The sequence below is a fragment of the Balaenoptera physalus genome, assembly GCF_965194825.1.
Source record: "Balaenoptera physalus genome assembly, chromosome: 6".
NCBI classification, from domain to species: Eukaryota; Metazoa; Chordata; class Mammalia; order Artiodactyla; family Balaenopteridae; genus Balaenoptera; species Balaenoptera physalus.
This window is the reverse complement of record NC_138885.1, coordinates 96,600,387-96,620,384: the sequence shown is the minus strand read 5'-3', so window position 1 is coordinate 96,620,384 and position 19,998 is coordinate 96,600,387. Positions and strand designations below refer to the sequence as shown.

General features: G+C 39.6%; 1 protein-coding gene across 4 annotated transcripts in view; it reads right to left on the bottom strand.

The window, feature by feature from the left end:
• Window positions 1–19,998, bottom strand: part of ADAM23 (ADAM metallopeptidase domain 23) — a 175,955-nt gene that overhangs the window by 143,806 nt on the left and 12,151 nt on the right. For all 4 annotated transcript variants that reach the window (XM_082467038.1, XM_082467039.1, XM_082467040.1 and 1 more), the window contains exon 2: window positions 19,529–19,746. In XM_082467038.1, coding sequence (XP_082323164.1) covers window positions 19,529–19,746 — 218 coding nt within the window. The remainder of the gene's footprint in view (window positions 1–19,528; window positions 19,747–19,998) is intronic.

Here is a 19,998-nt window from a genome sequence, read left to right as displayed (position 1 = left end):
CAAAACAATTTCATTCCTCTTATAAAAATCCATGCTCCTAATCAGCAGGAAGCATCTAGAGTGATATCACCCTATTTCCTTCAAGATTGAGGAATGTATAAAGAAATAGGGGGAAATTGAAACAGCACATAAAACACTGACCAGCTTAAACTGGCTTTGCTTCCTTAAAACAGGTTGTTGATTGTTTAAACCTGTAGTTATTTTACAAAGACAGCACTGTGCATGTGCAAGACGGGAACCCATGGTTCCAGGATGACCCCGGAACCAAGAATCTTGAGTTTGCAAAACTCAAAGAATAGAAATGTTGCCACTGGAGCCCTTTACTAAGTAAGAAGTCCTTCAATAAGGAAAATCGGCTTCCGGATGGACTGATTTGAGACTAGCCAATCAGCTTTTGCCAAGTTCGCCCTTAAATTTTGCCCTGAACCCTGGATGGGAGAGACAGATTTGAGTCCTGCCTTCTGTCCCCTTGCTGGTCAACCTCGCAATAAAGCTCTTTCTTTCCTCCAAGGCCAGCGCCATAGTACTGGCTTCTGTACACGTCGGGCAGCCGGCTCGGTAACAATCCTTCCTCGCATCTCTCCAACCTCTGTTTCTGTCATGACATCTCCTTCTCTGACTCTCATTGCTGTAAGGACCCTGTGATGACACTGCCCGCTCAAATATTCCAGGATAAACTCCCCATCTCAAGATCCTTAACTTAATCACATCTACAAAGTCTATTCTGCCATGTGAAATATTGTGATTTATAAGAAATATGTATATTTGGTCAGATGACCAAAATATTTTTTCATATATATTTGATCTTCATCCACAGTTCCTGGCTCACAGCTCCCTGGGAATTTCCTGGGCAATAAGAGCAATAGGAGAATCTTTTGTCATAATATTTGGTCTCTGTCCTTAGTTCCTGAAAGTACTTCAGAGCCATAAAGGTGTCCTGTTATTCATAACAAGCCCTTTTTCACCACAACTAAGTTTTTGTTAATGAGGTGACTTTTGGAAAGCACCTAAGGATGGGGGCTGGTTGCTGGGGAACCAACCTTGAAGGGAGAGTTGGAACTTTCAGTTCCACCCTTTGACCTCTGGGGAAGGGAGAGAGGCTGGAGGTTCAATGGCCAATGATTTCATCAACCAGTCCTATGCAATAAAGTTCCATAAAAACAACAGAAAAAGGAGGTTCAGAGAACTTCTGGGTTGGTGAATGCACGGAGATTCGGGGAGAGTGGTGCGCTCGGAGAGGGCATAAAGGCTCCACACCCTTTCCCCATACCTTACCCTCTTATCTCTTCTGTCTGGCTGTTCCTGAGTTGTATGCTTTTATAATAAACCAGTGATCTAGTAAGCAAAATGTCTCTCTGAGTTCTATGAGTTGCTCTAAGCAAATTAATCGAACCCAAGGAGGAGGTCATGGGAACCTCTTATTTATAGCCAGTCGGTCAGAAGCACAGGTGATAACCTGGGTTTGCAACTGGCATCTGAAGTGTGGGGGAGAGGGGCAGTCCTTTAGGACTGAGCCCTTAGCTTGTGGGATCTGACACTAACTCCAGGTAAATAATGTCAGAACTGAGTTGCAGTCTCAGATACCCTGCTGGTGTCCTGAGAACTGCTTGTTGCTTTGGGAAACCTCCTCCACACGTTAGAATCTGGTGATCAGAACCACCTTTTACCACCACATAAGGTACCATATTCACAGTTTCTGGGATTAGGATGTGGACATCTTTGGGAGGCCATCATTCTGTCTGCCATGATTCCTCTCCTTTTCTAGCTCACCCACCCCACCACATCATCAACAATCTGGAGGCTCCACCCCTAAAATATACCCCAAATCAACTACTTCCCTGTAATTCCTCTGCTACCACCTTAGTGCAGGGCCACACAGACTCTGCCCTGGACAACTGTGAGCATCTCTTAACTGGTCCCCTTGCTGCCACTCTTGCCCCTCTGCAGTCCATCTATAAAGCTGCCAGAATGATCTTAAAATATAAATCGTGGGCTTCCCAGGTGGCGCAGTGGTTGAGAGTCTGCCTGCCGGTGCAGGGGACACGGGTTCGAGCCCTGGTCTGAGAAGATCCCACATGCCGCGGAGCAGCTGGGCCCGTGAGCCGCAATTGCTGAGCCTGCGCGTCTGGAGCCTGTGCTCTGCAACAAGAGAGGCCGCGATAGTGAGAGGCCCGTGCACCGCGATGAGGAGTGGCCCCCGCTTGCCACAACTAGAGAAAGCCCTCGCACAGAAATGAAGACCTAACACAGCCATAAATTAATTAATTAATTAATTTTTTTTTAAAATTTAAAAAATATATATATATACAAATCGTATAATGTTATTGCCTTGTTTAAAACTCATCAGTGGTTTCCCACTATAACCAGACCAAAATTCTAATAGATACTTCATCCTCTGGTCCCTGCTCACCTTTAAAAAATAATAGAGAAGAAATAATGCAATTTTTTTCCTTCACAAAATTTCTCTCCATCCCTCACTTCCACGGCCTTGTATGCTGACAGCAGCTCTTTGCAGCTCATCAAAGGGAGGTACGTGTGTTTGAGCTGTCCTTCCGGGTCTCCCCAGACATAGAAGACAGCAAATTACCACATAATTCTAAACCTATGCCGTCCCTCTCCAAGTCTGTTTTAACTGTACATTCCTGATAAAACTACCAGAAAATTTAAAATATATAAGAAATGAAAATCAAGAGATAGAGGGAAGAAAGGAAGGAGCATAACATAGTATAATATATTCTTCACATTTCGTAACAGGCAGACAAAAGATAATGTCTTAGGTTGATGGATCTAAAAATAGTGCAGATAAATTATTTAACGTTAAGAGAACTAAAAATAAAAGTTTTTTTATTCCTTTGGGGAATGATGGGAGAGAGACTTACACTTTTCATTTTATTTTTTATGAACTATGAATTCTTCGACCATGTAAATAAATATAGTAAAGCAGCTACTGATTTTGCACAAATATTTACACTAATTTTACCCATAAGGGTGTGCATGTTTATATATGCACATTGGTCATCAGTTTTTCACCTATTGTAACATTTCTTCCCTCTGATTCCCAACACTGTTCTTTGGAATTCCCCCACCGGAAACCGTCCCACCAAGGACTTCTTGCTAATAAATCAAAGGGCACTATGACCCCACTAGCAACCTCTCTGTGGAAAATTGTTCCCTAGGCCCTCTTCTGCCTCTATTTCCCAAAAGCTCTTTCCTCCCTGAATCACCTCACACCAACTACTTCTGGAGCCAGCTATTCTTCTCACACTTTCAAATAATGAGTCTACACTTTATAATTCCTAGTCTTTTTCCAACATGCCAGAATCTCGGGAAGCAGCTACTCCAAAAATGCAGGCATTGCTCGGAATAATAAACAATCCCTAATTCAACCACCAGTATCCGTATTTCATTGCCTCTTATGAACGCCCAGTCACCTCTCATTGGAGGATATTTCACAGCATTTTAGGATCAAAAAAGGGTTGGAGAGAACAAACTCACCCACATCAAAATAGCCTGAGATATTAAAATGCAAACCACTGGACCCCATACAGACCTACTAACTCAAAATGTTTTCAACAACCTCCCCAGGTAGTTCCCATGCACACAAAAGTTTGAGATTCCCCAAATCAACCCAATCTAATTATTTCTGAAATGAAGAAAGTTAAATCCAGAGAGTAAGTGACTTGTCCAAAATTGCCCACTTAATATGCAACCAATTCATTATTCTAGTCATACATATTCTGGTACCCTTTCAAAGGAACCTGTGAGATAAAACATGCACTAGAAAGAAACTACCTCAACATAATAAAAGCCATATAAGAAAAACCCACAGCTAACATCATACTCAATTAAGAAAAACTGAAAGCTTTTCCTCTAAGATCAGGAACAAGACAAACATGCCCACTTTTGCCACTTCTACTCAACATAGTACTGGAAGTCCTAGCCGGAACAATTAGGCAAGAAAAAGAAATAAAAGGCATGAAAACTGGGGGGGTGGGGGGGGGAAGACATAAAATTATCACAGTTTATAGATGACAAAATCTTATATAAAGAAACCCTAAAGATTCCACTAAAAAAAAATCATATTAGAACTAATAAATTAATTCAGCAAAGTTGAAGGATACAAAAACCAACACAGAAAACTTAGTTTCATTTTTATACACTAACAATGCAAAATCATAAAAGGAAATAAAGACAGTAATTCTATTTACAATAGCACCAAAAAGAAAAAGTACTTAGGAATAAACTTAACCAAGCAGGTGAAAGACTTGAACTCTGAAACTCTAAAACATTGATAAAAGAAATTAAATAAAACACAAATAAATGGAAAGACACCCCATATTCATGGACTGGAAGATGTCAGTACTACCCAAAGTAGTATTGTTAAGATGTCAATACTACCCAAAGCAATCTACAGATTCAGTGCAATCCCTGAATTAAAATCCCAATGATATTTTTTGCATGAATTGAAAAATCCATCCTAAAATTCATATGGAATCTCAAGGGACCCTGAATAGTCAAAACAATCTTGGAAAAGAACAAAGGTGGAGGTCTCACACTTCCTGATTTCAAATTTTACTACCAAGCTACAGTAATCAAAACAGTATGATACTGACATAAAGATAGACATAAAGACCAATGGACTAAAGAGCCCAGAAACAAACCCTCGCATATATGGTCAAATGATTTTCAATGAGGGTGCCAAGACCATTCAACAGGAAAAGGACAGTCTTTTCAACAAATGGTGATGGAAGAAGAACTGGATATCCACATGAAAAAAAATGAAGCTGGACCCTTACACCATATACAAAAATTAATTAAAAGTGAATCAAGCACTTAAACATAAGCTTTAAAACTATAGAACTCTTAGAAGAAAATATAGGGGAAAAGCTTAATGACACTGGATTTTGCAATAATTTCTTGGCTATGACACCAAAAGCACAGGAAACAGAAGAAAAAAATAGATAAGTTGAACTTCATCAAAATTAAGAACTAAATTTTAAGAGTAAAATATCAACTCACAGAATAAGAGAAAAACATATCTGATAGGGACTGATATTCAGAATATATAAAGAACTCCTAAAACTCAACTAGAAAATAAACAACCTGATTTTAAAATGGGGAAAGAATTGAATGGACATGTCTCCAAGAAAGATATACAAATGGCCAAAAAGCAAATGAAAAGGTGTTCAATGTCACTAACCATCAGAAAAATGCAAATCAAAACCATAATAAGATACTATTTCACATCCACTAGGATGGCTGTTATTAAAAAAAAAAAAAGTGTTGATATGAATGTGGAGAAATTGGAACTCTTGTGCATTGCTGGTGGGAATGTAAAATAATGCAGCTACTATGGAAAATGTTATGGTCATTCCTCAAAATATTAAGAATAGAATTACCATATAATCCAGCAATTCCACTTCTGGGTATATACCCAAAAGAACTGAATGCAGAGACTCCAACAGGTTTTATATATCCATGTTCATAGCAGCATTATTCATAATAGCCAAAGGTGGAACAGCCCAAGTATCCGTCAACAAATGAACGGGTAAACAAAATGTGGCATATACATAAAATGGAATATCATTCAGCCTTAAAAAGGAAAGAAATTTTGATACGTGCTACAACATGGATGAACCCTGAAGCCATTATGCTAAGTGAAATAAGCCAGTCAAGAAAAGACAAATACTTTATGATTCTAGTTATATTAGGTATCTAAAATAGTCAAATTCACAGAGACAACAAAATAAAATGTTGATTGCCAGAAGCCAGGGAGAGGGAGGAATGGGGAATAAATATTTAATAGGTACAGTTTCAGTTGGAGAAGATGAAAAGCATTCTGGAGCTGGACGGTGGTGATAGCTGCACAATAATGTGAATATACTTAATACCCAGAAATGTACACTTAAATGGTTAAAATGGTAAATTTTATGTTATATCTATTTTACCACAATAAAGAGAATTAACATGCAAAAACTGAACTACTCATCTTTCTTTCTCTTAAACATTATTTTAAACAAATAAGATTTGTTTTATTCATCTAACAATTAGCAAATCTCAGCTTCCAGCAAAACATCTCCAAATACTCCTTTTGAGCAATTTTCTTCTCAGAGCTTCAGCTTATACCCACCTTTCTGTGATCATCCACTCCCCGTGAAATCCAATGGTTACAGTACAATGTTTCCTTTAGCTCTGATATTAAGAGCTCCCTCCGAAAATTCTGTGAAGACTCCTGTCCCCACCAGGAAGCTTGTCTTCTCTGGCCTCAAGCAATTTCCCCAGCTAGCAAAGAAAGCACTGTTCTTCATGGAAGTAAAAACTGTGGCACTGCTACAGCAGCCATAACCCTTCTCTTGTTCAGCCCATTGTCTGCTGACCTCAGAAGCATCATCTATTTTTTTTCAAATAAATAATAAAGTATAATCTTTTGACAAGCCATTGACACATCAAAAGCATTTTTGCACAGTACAAGGTAATCTTGAACTTGTCACAAGGTCAACAGATATGCTTGGGTGTTATTCTTGTTTTGTGTTTTATTGTTACAATAAAAAAATACTCCATTTTAATTGTATGGTCTATGGTTTCAAAATAGGAAAAATCAAAAAATTTTAATTAAAATGTGAATGGGACAAAGTAGGTAAACCTATTTTTTATAATATTTTTAAGCCATGAGTGAAAGTGATGTTTAAATCTTATTAGTTTTCCTAAGTTGTGTGTTTAAACACACAAACATAAAGAGCACTTCCTGCTATCAAGTTAACAACTAGCAGTAGTTTAGTTTTCGTCAGTGACTACATTATGATTAGGAGAGGAAAAAAGTCACTCTGAGTGAGATGGGAAGCTCTTGCAGGTTATTGAGCTGAAGAGTGGCATGATCCCAGTTAGTATTTAAAAGAATCACTTTGCCTGAAGTGTGTAAAACAGACTAGAGCCAGACTGACAGGAATAGGACAAAAGCAGGGATAAGAGGTAGGAAGATATTTTAATAATACAAGCGAGAGGTAATGGTAGATTAGACCAGGTTGGCAGCAATGGAGACAGTGAGAAATGGTCAGATTCTGAACATCTCTGAAGGGAGAACCAATAAGATTTCATGGCTTGGGGTAATGCTTAAAAGAAATAGAAGGGTTAAGTCTCTTGAGCTTAGCTGGAAGAAGGATCTTCTATTTACTCAAATGGGAAGAACGTGGAAGGGGCAGGTTGGGGTAGGAGATATTAGAATCAAAAGTTCTGTTTTTGGATGTATTAAGTGTGAGTTGCCTATTAGATATCCAAGTGGAGATACAAGATAAATAGCTGGATATGTAGTCTGGGTATCAAGGGAGAGATTATGCTCTCTGTGAAAGAACCAAGATTTTTAAATGTTACACGACAAAGAAGTGTTTCACACAAATTAATCAAATAAGTTCCCAAACTTTTAACACATTAGGGTGTTAGAAACATGTCAGGGGAAAGCCAGAAATTCTAGAAAACTAAAATGGAAAAACAATTTAAGATCTGATAAACAGACAGGATAGTTTATAAATATACTATTTGGGTAATAATCTTAAAGTGCATCAGCAGATCTTAAAAGGATTAATGTCCCAAATAAAAGAATAAAAAAAATACAGATATATTTCTTTAGAAAGGGAAACAAAAATAGTTAACTATTTCCAAAAAATGTTTTATGCACTGTTGCAAAGCCAAAAATAACAAGACAGCATCATCCCAATGTCCCAGTGGTTCTGAAGGGAACAAGTGATTGCTTTTATGCTGCCCAGGAGAGATAAATGCCTCGAACTATGGTCTGAACAGTCTACAGAGATGAAAGTCCACTACATTGTACAGGGCAGACCATAGTAATTAACAAGAGTTCGCTAACTATTTTTAGCCATGATTTATAAGAGAAGGGGAGTCAGTGTATGAACTTCTCTTGGTTAAGGCAGTTAAGAGGCAAAGCCCAAAATTTCACGTCTTGGTCATAACCTGTTCAATAATACCACAGTGTCCCAATAAAAACAGAATTGTATTTCTGATGTTTTTACCCTGCTAAATGTTTCTGGCTGTGAGGACTACATACTATTCTATTTGTCATGGTTTTATGACTGTTACACTCCATTCCAAAGCCAGAAAATTACCAGTGGCAGCCAAAAGTATTTCTTGGGTTTTGTTTTGTTTGGCGAATTGGGGGGAGAAGAGATGGGTGGCTGTCCGACTGGGACATTTCTAGGGGAAATTATCATACAAATGTGTCCTATTTATAGTGTTTGGTGCCACACCATACCCACGTTGGCAATTAGCTAGACAGAGAAAACCTTACAACTCGCCAAAATGCCTGATTCCAAGCCTGCCCTGAGTGCACTGATCATTGGCAAAGATTTAGGGAAAACTCCTCTACCTCACAGAGTACGAATACCATGTATACACCCTGCTGTTTCCACGTGGTTTAGAGGGTTGCAGCCTCCAAGGCATCTCAGTACGTCCTTGAGTATTTATTCCTGCATAAGTACTCCAGTCTCACCTGAGGTGAATCAGTCAAGTTCATCAGCAGCCACAATACTGGGAAGACTCTGAGAGTCACCTCTCCCCACAAATGTCCTCACCATTACTTCTAAACCCACCTTCTTTTCCAACAAAACAACCCCTTGTTCATAAAAGAGCAGTTCACAGCTTGGATCCCCTAGGCCTCTAGTCAGTGGTTAACAGATAACATTTACTGAGTACTTCCTACATGCCTGGCACTGTGCAAACCACTTTACATAGGTGATCCCATTTTGGTCAAGCACAGCCTCTGGGGTGGGCACTATTATTAGGTCCATGTTATTGATTAAAAAAAAAAAAAAAAGCTGGAGCTCAGAAAGACTAAGTAACTTGCCCAAGTCTAAATAGCTGCTATTAGCAGATCTGTAAGACCCCTGACCCTTGACTCCCCATCCATTCTTCTTCCACTATGTGGGAAAGGAGTTGAAGATAAATCAACTAAAATCTGACATTCTAAACTGCCTAGTGTGAATCATATTTATCCCACAAATAAATGCCTATACTGTATCATTAAAATACCAATTTCCCTGCTTTGCCCTGAAATAATATCATGTCTGTGTGGGAACACTGATTCTCACATGCTGGCAGAAAGTTTAAGTTGGGTGTTAGTGAAAAAGAGAAGGTAAATTAACCAGTTCTTAGTAGATTCAGCTTGTTCTGAAGACCTGTTTCTTCATGCTGCATGCAGACTTCTATATTAGAAAATATTTTTTTTTAATTTAAAGACTCTTCTAGAATGGTCAAATGTCTGACACATAATTTGGAAATACCAAACATGAATACCCTTGTTCAGTAAAAAAAGCAGAAGGGGAATCTGATAGAGGGAAAAGAAAGTTAAGGAAGATCAACCAGCAAAGGTAAGAAGATAAGCAAAACACTGTAAAAATGGCAGCATTTTAAACAAGATTATTTATCTGGAGTATTCATTTAGGAAAAAAAAAAAGTCAAGAAAACCAGCTGGTTGCAGAGGAGTACCAGGGGAGGCGTGTATGTGGCTGTGTTCCCATGGTGTGATTAATTCATAGGCCCTTATCATCAAGAGGAGAGGTGTCTAAAAGGGTCAGAAACTTCCCTAGTCAACCCCCAGATGTGCTGTGATAAGAGAACAAGGGCCTGGAAGTCTACAGACCAAGGCTCTGGTCATTCTGGCCATGCCAATAATTCCCAAGACCTAGAGCAACTGACCTGGCCTCTTTGGACTTAGTTTTATCATCTAGAACACAGAAATAATAATCATCTAATTAAAAAAAAAAACTTGTTTTATTGCTGTGAGGATCATGTGAGATTATAGATATGAAAATGCCTCAACAAAACTGTTTAGGTTCACTGCACAGTGAATGTTGTATTTGTTACTACCAGTGTATTGTTGAGTGAGTACAGGTTGGTTTAATGCATTCTATCTTCTTAGCTGAAAAAGCAAAGGGCAAGGAGGCACATGCAGGATGGAAGACTCCTCTAGGTGTTGACTGATTTATATTATTAATGGAGGCCATCTGCAACACAACTATTAACTATTATGGTATATGGTATTCACAAGCCTGTTTGCAATTAAAAGACAGCACAAAGCACCCAATTAAGTGATCCAGACTACAACTTGATATAGCAAATTTTTGAACATCCACAATAAGGGAAAGGAAGCACTGGAACAGATATTAGAATTCATTAGATACTCAAAAATGAATGGCTCCGAAATGTTTTGTATGATATGCCTCTAGGTGTGCTTCGATTTGACTTCTAAAATTAATCTTTAGCCCCACTGAGGGCAGAAGGAGGTGGTCCAAGGGCATGTGATTACCTTGTTCCCCCTCCCACCTAGGATTTAAAATGTGCCAAAATGACTCCCTCACGTGGACACTGCCATGCAAATAAGAAAGAGATGAATGTCCCCAACTATATAATAATAGATCAAAGCTAAAGGGCAATACAGTCACTGGTTATAGGCTCCCATTTACACTTCTCTGTTCATTGGTTTGTTTGAACCTAACTCTCTGTAATTAGTGTCTATCAGTAGAGGAGACTTATTTGAATTTCTATCCATTCCATGTCTAAATAGAAAGCTTTGAGAACATTTAGCGTTAAGGTAGTTCTTGTTGACAAATAAACAGCTTTTACAATAGACTTGAACATAGAGTTCGAATTCACTAATTTGTAATGTTCCAGATGAGGAAAGTAGTCTCTGTCTACTCTTTAACCAGAGAAGACAACAATATAACAAAACCTTATTTGGAGCACGGAGCTAATTCACAGGTCTGGCTCTGCCCCGACTGGGTACCCGGTGATGGAGGATGGACCACTCACGTACTCTGTGAAATGCAAAAACTGTACCTTGATTTGCTGTGAATGAACGTAATTGTTTTTAACTTCTCATTATTCTAACTAAAATAACTGGATCTACCCTTTTATAATAGAATTCCTAGCATTGGATTTGATTAAAATTGTACTGAACTTACATAAATTCTAAACACAAAAACTCCTTTGTAAAACTGCAAAATTCAGATGCTAGGTGGATTATGAATGAATGAATGATGTGAATGACTGAGTCTTTCATAAGACTATGGATACCCACATCATTTGTGAATTGAATACTTCGTGTGAATAAAGCTTTATGATTACATACATATTTGAGAGGAATAAAATATTTTCATTCAGAAAACTTATTCTCTAGGAGCAATTAATTACTCAGATCCTAAAGATGGAGAGGAAGGACCTTCTGAAACAGGAATTTAACAGTATTTGAACCTAAAACAAAAGCCTGAGAACACATTACTGACAGTTTGGGTTACTGCTACTGATCACAAGGGTTTTCCATAACTAGCCCTAGAATTTGGACAGATATCAGTGGAACTGTCCAGATAAAATTACCTCCTGCCATGCACTGACCTGGGTAAACAGGCCTGGAAAAAATGCTGAAAGGAGAATGGACCAGCAAATGTGTAGTATTCAGAAGGGGGGCAGGGGCAACAGCTCTCCTCCAGAGCATTTCACTTTCTCCCCTTCACTCCACAAGGAAAATTTATCTGCTGAAATCATGCTTGTTGCATGTGGATAAAAGGAGTCACGTGATGCACTAAGTGTTCCAGGAAGATTAATCTGTCAGCAGTGGGACTGATGGATTGACAGAGAAAGAGAGAGAGAGAGACAAGAGGCGATGACAAGAACACAATACAGAGGAGGAGGGAAGGACGGATTTGGGAGAAACGTCAGGACTTAATATGTGACTATTTATAGACAGAAGATGAAGGAGAGAAAAGAGTCAACGAGGACTCCCAAGGTTCACTCTTAGGTGGCTGGGAAAATAGCACTACCACTGAGAAAGGTGAGCAGGGCAGCCAGGACAGCTCTCTTCCTGCCTGTCTTTACCTTCAGCCCGCCTGATGCCACCAACCCTAGGCAAAGCCACTGAGCAAATAATGCTTTTGTTATTTTTTGACTGGCTATAGAGAGAAGGATAGTGGCCCAATCTGTTAACAAAACCTGAGAATAAGTGAAGACAGAATGACACAAGTAGTTATATAGTTAGCAGGAAGGAGCCAACCCAGGAGCAGAGAGAGCAGAAAATATTACGTAGGGACACATGCAGGCTAAAGCAAGACCTCGGACAGCACGACGTACTGCTGGAAAGCATGGCGGCCATCAAATCAATCCAGCTAGGTGAAATGATCAAAAATAGTCCAGACTTTGTGGGAGAGAAGAATCAAAGACTAGGGTCCAAACTCAAATGCCTACAGGAGCCGGGGGAGTAACAGAAATGAGGACGGGTGGCGTTCGGCAACAAGGAGTGCAGGTGGGGGCCGCTGAAACAGCACGCGCCCACCCCATCTAAAGAGGAACCACAGTAGGTAGCTTACTCTCACCCAAGACCATAGGCCCCATCTTCCAATTCTTCAAGAGCAACCATCCCAGCCACCATTCTCCACCACGTACGCTATTTCATCTTCTTCAAGCGCTCGTCAATACCTGAAATCTTTGTGCTGTTGTTGTTCTTGTGTTTATGGTCTGTCTCCTCCCACTAGAAGGTAAGCTCCCTGAGGAGTCACAGAATTGGCACTCAATCAATGCTCAACCAGTCACGGGCTCACCTCCGGACGCATCAGGAGGTGAGCCATTTGATACAAAATAAATCCAAACCCTTGATCTCTTCACAGTCTTCACAGCCTTTCCCCTTCGCCGCCTGCCGTACCCTACACACCCTAGTCTCTCTCCAGCCTGGACTTTGCAAAGGATAAGACCTGGATTCATGAGCTTCCCTGGTGGCACAGTGGTTAAGAATCCGCCTGCGAATGCAGGGGACACGGGTTTGAGCCCTGGTCAGGGAAGATCCCACATGCCACAGCGCAACTAAGCCCGAGCACCACAACTACTGAGCCTGCACTCTAGAGCCCACGAGCCACAACTACTGAGCCCACAGGCCTAGAGCCCGTGCTCCGCAACAAGAGAAGCCACCGCAATGAGAAGCCCACACATCGCAACGAAGAGTAGCCCCCGCTCGCCGCAACTAGAGAAAGCCCGCACGCAACAACAAAGACCCAACTCAGCCATAAATAAATAAATAAATAAATTTATTTTTTAAAAAAGACCTGGGTTCGAATCCTGACTCTGTCTGCCACTTACTAGCTGTTTGTCCTTTTTGAAGACACTAATTATAACTCTCAACTGCTACATCTGACAAACATGTATTGGATTTCTAGAGGAATCAAGTGAGCTTTTTAAAAATTGACCATGAGTGTAACAATGATGTCCAATTCTTTTAAATTTCCCACGCTTGGGTTTCCCCTTCTCACACTCACCACACTGTCTCCAGCAGGGCAGAGCCTTTGCCTGCTGACTGTGGGCCCCTCTCCACCTCCTCCACCCTCCACCCTCTTTCCACCTCCCGAAAACTTGTCTCCTAGTTGCTCTTTAGGGCCAGCTCCATTGTTTCTTCCTCTCTCAGGTTTTCTTTGACTTTCCTGAGTCCCCACAGCCCTTTGTTCCTACAACTAGCAATGCACTGACAGGAACCACACACACACCGCCAGCTGCCTTGTTTCTGATGCCCAGCAAGTCACGAGCAAAGGTCAGGACTGAGAGTTACTCTTCCTCGCTCTTCCCAGGGTCTAGCACAGTGCCTAATTCAAAACAGATATTGGCCAAGCAGAACTGAACGCCTCACAGATGTAAATCTGATTGACTGGAAACTATATGAGTGGACACCTTGGGCTCCACCATTGAGAATTAACCAGTAGCAATGACAAAATCTCTCACATGGCCAGCTTGTGATTATCCATGTTAATGGTAGGTGACAGTGATAGGGATAATCTAAGAATTGTTAATACAGGTATTCTCATGATTTTAGGTAGTGTAAGTGTGATTTATGCAGTGCGAATAACTTGAGACCAAAATTCTCTCTCCTGCCGCTCTGTCACAGTGCCAAAAATGCTTAACAGTAACTTAAGGCGCTTTTGAATGTCAATTTGATTACAACATGAAATTTCACAGAAAGCACTGCACTCTTTCTAACATAGGAGTGTTCAACCATCGATTCATTCAACAGATATTTACTGACAGCCTACTATATGCCAGGCATTACAAGGAAAACCATTACAAGCCTGAATTCTACATACTACAATTCTGTAATGACTGCTTAGGAAGACCTAGAAAACTTGGGAAGGCCGCTGAGGCCAATACCAAAGTTTGTATTACCAAATAAACTAATCGTTGTCACACGACCAGTTCTAAGGACCCAGTATTTCTTTCTGCTGATCCACACCAAGAGCAATGGGGCAGCTGGCTTCTGGATGGTCAAGAAACGTGGAACCAGCTTTGTCCTGAAGCAGAGTAGGAAGTGATGATAATCATCGTGATCTAAATTTACTTAAAACTTCTCTCTTCTCTCTCTTCAGCCCGGTGGGGTTGGAATAGGTGTGATGAAAGAAACAACTTTTGTTTTTCTGAGTTGCTGCCGAGACATTTTATAGACTGGAAACCCTGCTCACACCTAGAGTCTGGATATTTAGATAAGGACTGCACTTTGGGATTCCTACCATAAGTCCCTCTCTGCTTTCCCCAGATGCCTTTTAAAATAATCACTTAGAGTTAAGCCTGTGAAAAGTTAGCGACCTCTGACCCAACCACCTTATAAGTGATAGATGCTTGCTACCCTCTCTATCTTCTGCTTATTGGTGACCTGGGACAAAGGACTGTCCTTCCTCACCCTCTCCTCGTTCATTGCCTCCCAACCTTTTCTGGGATCTGTGAATAATAAATCTTGTGACTCTACTTCTTTTGTGTGGGTGTATTGAAACTGTGTCTTCCATCAAAACGACCCAGTGGTTTTCACTTCCCCAAAGTGGAAACTTGGATGCCGAGGGAGCTACTTGCCGACCCGTGTGGGTGGCTTGTGCCCCCTCATTCAGCAGGTCATAATCTGTATGTTCTTAATTCAATACACCGGGTCCAACTCCCCAGCACAGTAGGGAAGGTAACAAAAGACTGAGCCATATCTCAAGTCCAAGGAGATGACTTTCATCTCTCCCCAGAGCCTGTGCTGTACATAATGCACCTCTTCCATCCCTTCCCAACTGCAAGAGAAGAGAATCTAAATAAGTAGGATTCAAGGCAAATAATTTTTGACTAAAGGCAAGTTTCAGGAAAAGGTCTGAAGGGGAGCAGAATATACTATCCCAAAATATGCCTCTTTGGCATAAACATTATTTTCGGCTTGTTATTTTTAAGAAACAGTGGACACAGGAGCAGCTCTGTAAACCAAGCAGAAGTTACTCTTCTGTAAGAGACATTTATATTTATAAGAAATCTCCACTTGTAAGGGTGTTTCCCTCTCTGTACCAGAAAGAGGAGGATACCCGAAATCTCCAGAAACACATTATCAGCGTAAAAGGCAACGATTTAAATCTGTGTAACAACCTTACCCTCATTTACTGTGCTTTTCCTGATAGCCTCCCATCACTGGCTCCCCAACATCTTGTCTTTAGCTGGACAGTTATTTAAGCTGATGGCTGGGCCATCTCAAAGTTACTCAGTTTTCCTGAGTCTCTCCCATGTACACAGGAGGCATACATGTCATTAAACTTCTAATTTTCTCCTGTTAACCTGTCTTTTATTACAGGGTATGTCTCAGCCAAGAACCTGGAAGGGTAGAAGAAAAATTATTTTTCTTCCTCCACAGGTTCGTTAACATTCTCAGGAATAGATCTCATAGGATTATCTATGAATGAATTAATTAATTGATCTAAATTGTTTCTGCCTCTTTTTAAATGTATATTTTATCAAAATATTGAATTAATGGTTGATAAAATGCTTATGTTTAGTAATCATAAAATTCCATCTATGCTTGTAAAAGTTCTACAGGTGAAGAAGATAAGTCTTGATAACAAAGCAAAACGAAATGTTTCCATTTCAGACCCTATTACTTCTACATGGTGGTAAATTAACCTCCTAGTTAGTAAGAAAAAAATTACAATAAATCATCAGAAAATAAAGCTGTCTATAAAGAAACCTGAATTGGGTTAAGTGCCAAAACTCAAAGAACATAACTGTTTAGATCTGAGATGACCATGTTCCTAGTCTGCTCTGGACCATCTAGGTTTATGCCAATTATCCTGGCATAATTATTAAGCGTGCCTACTTTCACTCTCAAAAAATGTCACAGTTTGGACAATAAGTTATATATAACCCTACCTGGAGATAAAAAGATTCCTAAACAATCTTTGACAAAGAAAACTTTAAGATTTTCAGAAACACTAGTATTACAGCCTGCTTTGCACAGTCTGCTTTTAAACTTACCAATTTTGAAAGAGTTAACAAACATCTTAATTCTCACAACTGTAAAGTAGTAAGGCCTGCTCAACTTTAAATACTTACGAAATAAATATGGAGCTCTGCCCTATAACCTATATCTGGGAATTTCCCTCTCCACCTCTACCCCCCAATCTAGGATTCCAGGAGAATGGCACAGTGATTCAGCATTTCTAAGGCATTCATTAAAATGTGCTTGGGTGCAATGAAATCAGGGGAGAAAGAAAGGTACTTAATACACAGATATTAAAATCAAAACTTCTTTTATAAAAGCAAAAATAATGAAATTCCATACTTTTTCTCTTACTGAAACATTTGGAAAGCAGCTGAATTGACAAGTATCTCCCATCACTATGATTAGGCAAGTCATCCAAAGATACAGCGGAAAGCATATGCAACACTTTTTGTCAACTAGTTCAAGAGATGCTTCAAAACAGAAGTGCAAGGGAAATCATAGAACACAGAGGGAAATTTCAGGGAACCCATACAGGAAGAACACTGTTTATCCCTGTATGAGAGTACTTTTTAGGATCTTGCTTATCTCATTCTTGTGTCTCCTGGAGGACAGACCTTGTCTTGTTCATCCTTGTACCCCTTATCTCTTATCTCTGAATATTCAGCATACTACTTTGCACGTGAGAAATGTGCAACAAATACTTGTTGAATCAAACTAATAAGAAAAGAAGAAAAATGTTTTCAAATATAATTTCTACATAAACATTTTTTTTTGGAAGATAAAAGAAACCTAACCACTATGGGGGGTGGAAGTGGAGAGGTAAAATCATTCCAACAGCAAGTATGTGCTCCCTACTAAGAAATCTATTCCTCTACATGAGTGGTGGGTAAAGTTTTAACAACCTTACTATCAAAAAAATTCAGATACATTGTAGTCAAACCAAGTCCCACCAAACAAAGCAACCAAATAAGGTTAGACTAGAAGACAGGAGTTAGCCATAGCCACCGACAGCTGAGTTATTAGAGAAGTTCCACTAAAGTTCCCTTCAAGTCCCAACTCTGAGAGGGTTTGTGCATTCCTTAAAATAGGCTTTCAGGCCATTTTTTTTCTTCCTCCAGCACCTTATGCAAAGGCACTGGAATTTGAGAACTTGTCACTTAACCATAGAGGATCTTATTAATTAGTAAGAAAACCATAAAATGGGCCTCAATGCCTTTATCAAGAGGACCTTGGATTCTTCTTCCTTAAAGACACCACCCACTCCTCCTATCAACAAGACAAACGGGTAGACAGGATCCAGGAGTCAAGCCGTCAAGTTACATATGAGCAGATCAGAAAAGGGCCACGAGCAAAGAGTTCCCTTCATCTCAGCCAAGGCGGGTAGCAGCCACTTCACAGCACCGTGAAGCAAAGTTAAGTTCTCCAATAACATCCGATATGAAGGAAGCATTTTCTCAGAAGCCTGACTTGTAAATATTAAATATTCAGGCCTCTTGAATTTTACATCAGCTGTTTTACAATCCTGGGAAAGTCACCTGAAGGCCTTAAATTTCTAACTCCCCATTTGTAAAATAGGAATAAATACTGTTACCACTTACCCATATTTTAGAAAACTAATAAAAACAATGATGCAAACCATAGATACTTTCCTTAAATTCTAGATGTTTAGACAATGACTGTTCTTCTCAACTGAACAGGTATAATCTGTAAGGGTTCAGAACGAGCCTCCCCCAAAGTGTGTCATTTTTGCATGAGGATTATTTTGAACTAAAGGCACAATCAAGACCCTGCAGGGAGGGAGATGCAAGAGGGAAGAGAAATGGGAACATATTGTATATGTATAACTGATTCACTTTGTTATAAAGCAGAAGCTAACACACCATTGTAAGGCAATTATACTTCAATAAAGATGTTAAAAAAAAAAAAAAAAAAGACCCTGCAGGTTCAAGAGAAACTACTGCCCCTCCCTTAACTACCCAGCAGAACTTAAATTGAGGATTTTTCCTAGAAAAGAGTTATTACGAGAGGTAAATTTTATCTAAGTGGCCCCATCTATACGGCAGGGCAAACATCTAATTACCAAACATCTGCTCTTTTTATTGTCCTATGAATGACCCCCCTGTCCTTGGAAGCCCAAGGCCCCTATGCCATTCCTTAGCTCAGGATGGCATATACGCCTCATTTTACCTTTCTGTCTCTGAACCTCTCAGGTATGTGGGGCCTCTGACCCTCACATGTATACATACGAAATTAATTTGATTTTCTCCTGTTAATCTGTCTCATGTCAATTTAATTCTTGGACCAGCCAGAAGAACCTAGAAGGGTAGAGGAAAGTTTTCTTCCTATCCTACAAGTCCAAAGTAAAATATTTAACATACGGACTCTATTTTCTGCTCCTAATAAAGAAAAGAGGCACTGATAACCCATTGTGGACATCTGCTTGGGGTCCAAAATTTTATTAACTCAAATAATGACTAGTAAGCAGGAAAAAAAAGATCCCTTGAACTCTTTGGATATTAAGCACCTTCATCTTCCACTGAATGCCTTTTTAAAAATCAGCGACACTTTCTGAACCAATCTGCAAGTAAAGCTACTGCTCACAATGAATGTAGATAAAGTCTTGAAGGATTGTGCTTACCAAAACTGGTCTCTATATTATATAAATTGTTTGTTTATATTCACCATAATCTTTTAAAATGTCATATTGTTTACCTACTGAAAATATAACCAAAAAAAAGTATTTTTTTCCTACTGACCAACTAAAGAAAGAAAGAGGTTGTTTAAACTTAACCACTCAATTTCTAAGTGAAAGACTGATGGGGAATCTGCAGCCCAACAGCTTTTTATAGCAATTTTCTGGGCACAGATTGAAAGCAGTTTTCGTCATGGGACGTAGAATACTGCACCCTTACATAAAGCCTCACAGATAAAAGTCAGGACCATCAAAATATTCTCTTAACTACTGTTCAGTGTTCAATGCACCTACAAGAAAAATGGACCACATTTCAGCTGCTAAACTTATAAGGCGACAAGAAAATTCCAATTCCAGTTTAGTGTCAGAGAGGAAAGACAAACAGCAACACTATCCCAGTAGATCCCAGGTTAATTCCCTCCAGTTTCTCCCCTATCATAATATTAATTGGTTTCCTAATAAAATGCTGCAGTAACATTTGTGAAATCAGATTCTGGCAGAAAATCAAATCAAAGGACAACTAACTCTTCATGGCAGCCACTTTTGCATACCCAGACCCTGCCTACCTTGTTATGTTTTTGCTGGTGTCTTGCCTTCGTGTCAAGAACATGGTAAGGGCTTTCCGAGTCTTGGTTGATGTAATATACGAGTCTTGAAGGCAGTGTGATTTCCTTCTGCATTGCATTGCTGTAACTGCTATTACTGCTGCTATTCTGTTGCAATGTGTTGTCTTCATCTGCCAGGACTCCCAAATTGTTTTCTGCAGTTTCATTCCAATGCAGAGCTGGGGTTGGGGTTGGGGGGACACAAACATACACAAACACACACGTACCCTATAAATACATAAGTACTAAAATGCATTTTTCCATTAATTGCAAAAACAAAGTTTTCTACTTTTAAGCAGGTAAGGCGTAGAGACACAGGAAAGCAAGTTATTGCAACAATGAAATGGTCTGGATAGGTTATCAGCCAATAAGGCTTATATAACAACGTACTGTTTATAGTCTTAAATCTATACTTCTAAGTATGGTGGTGG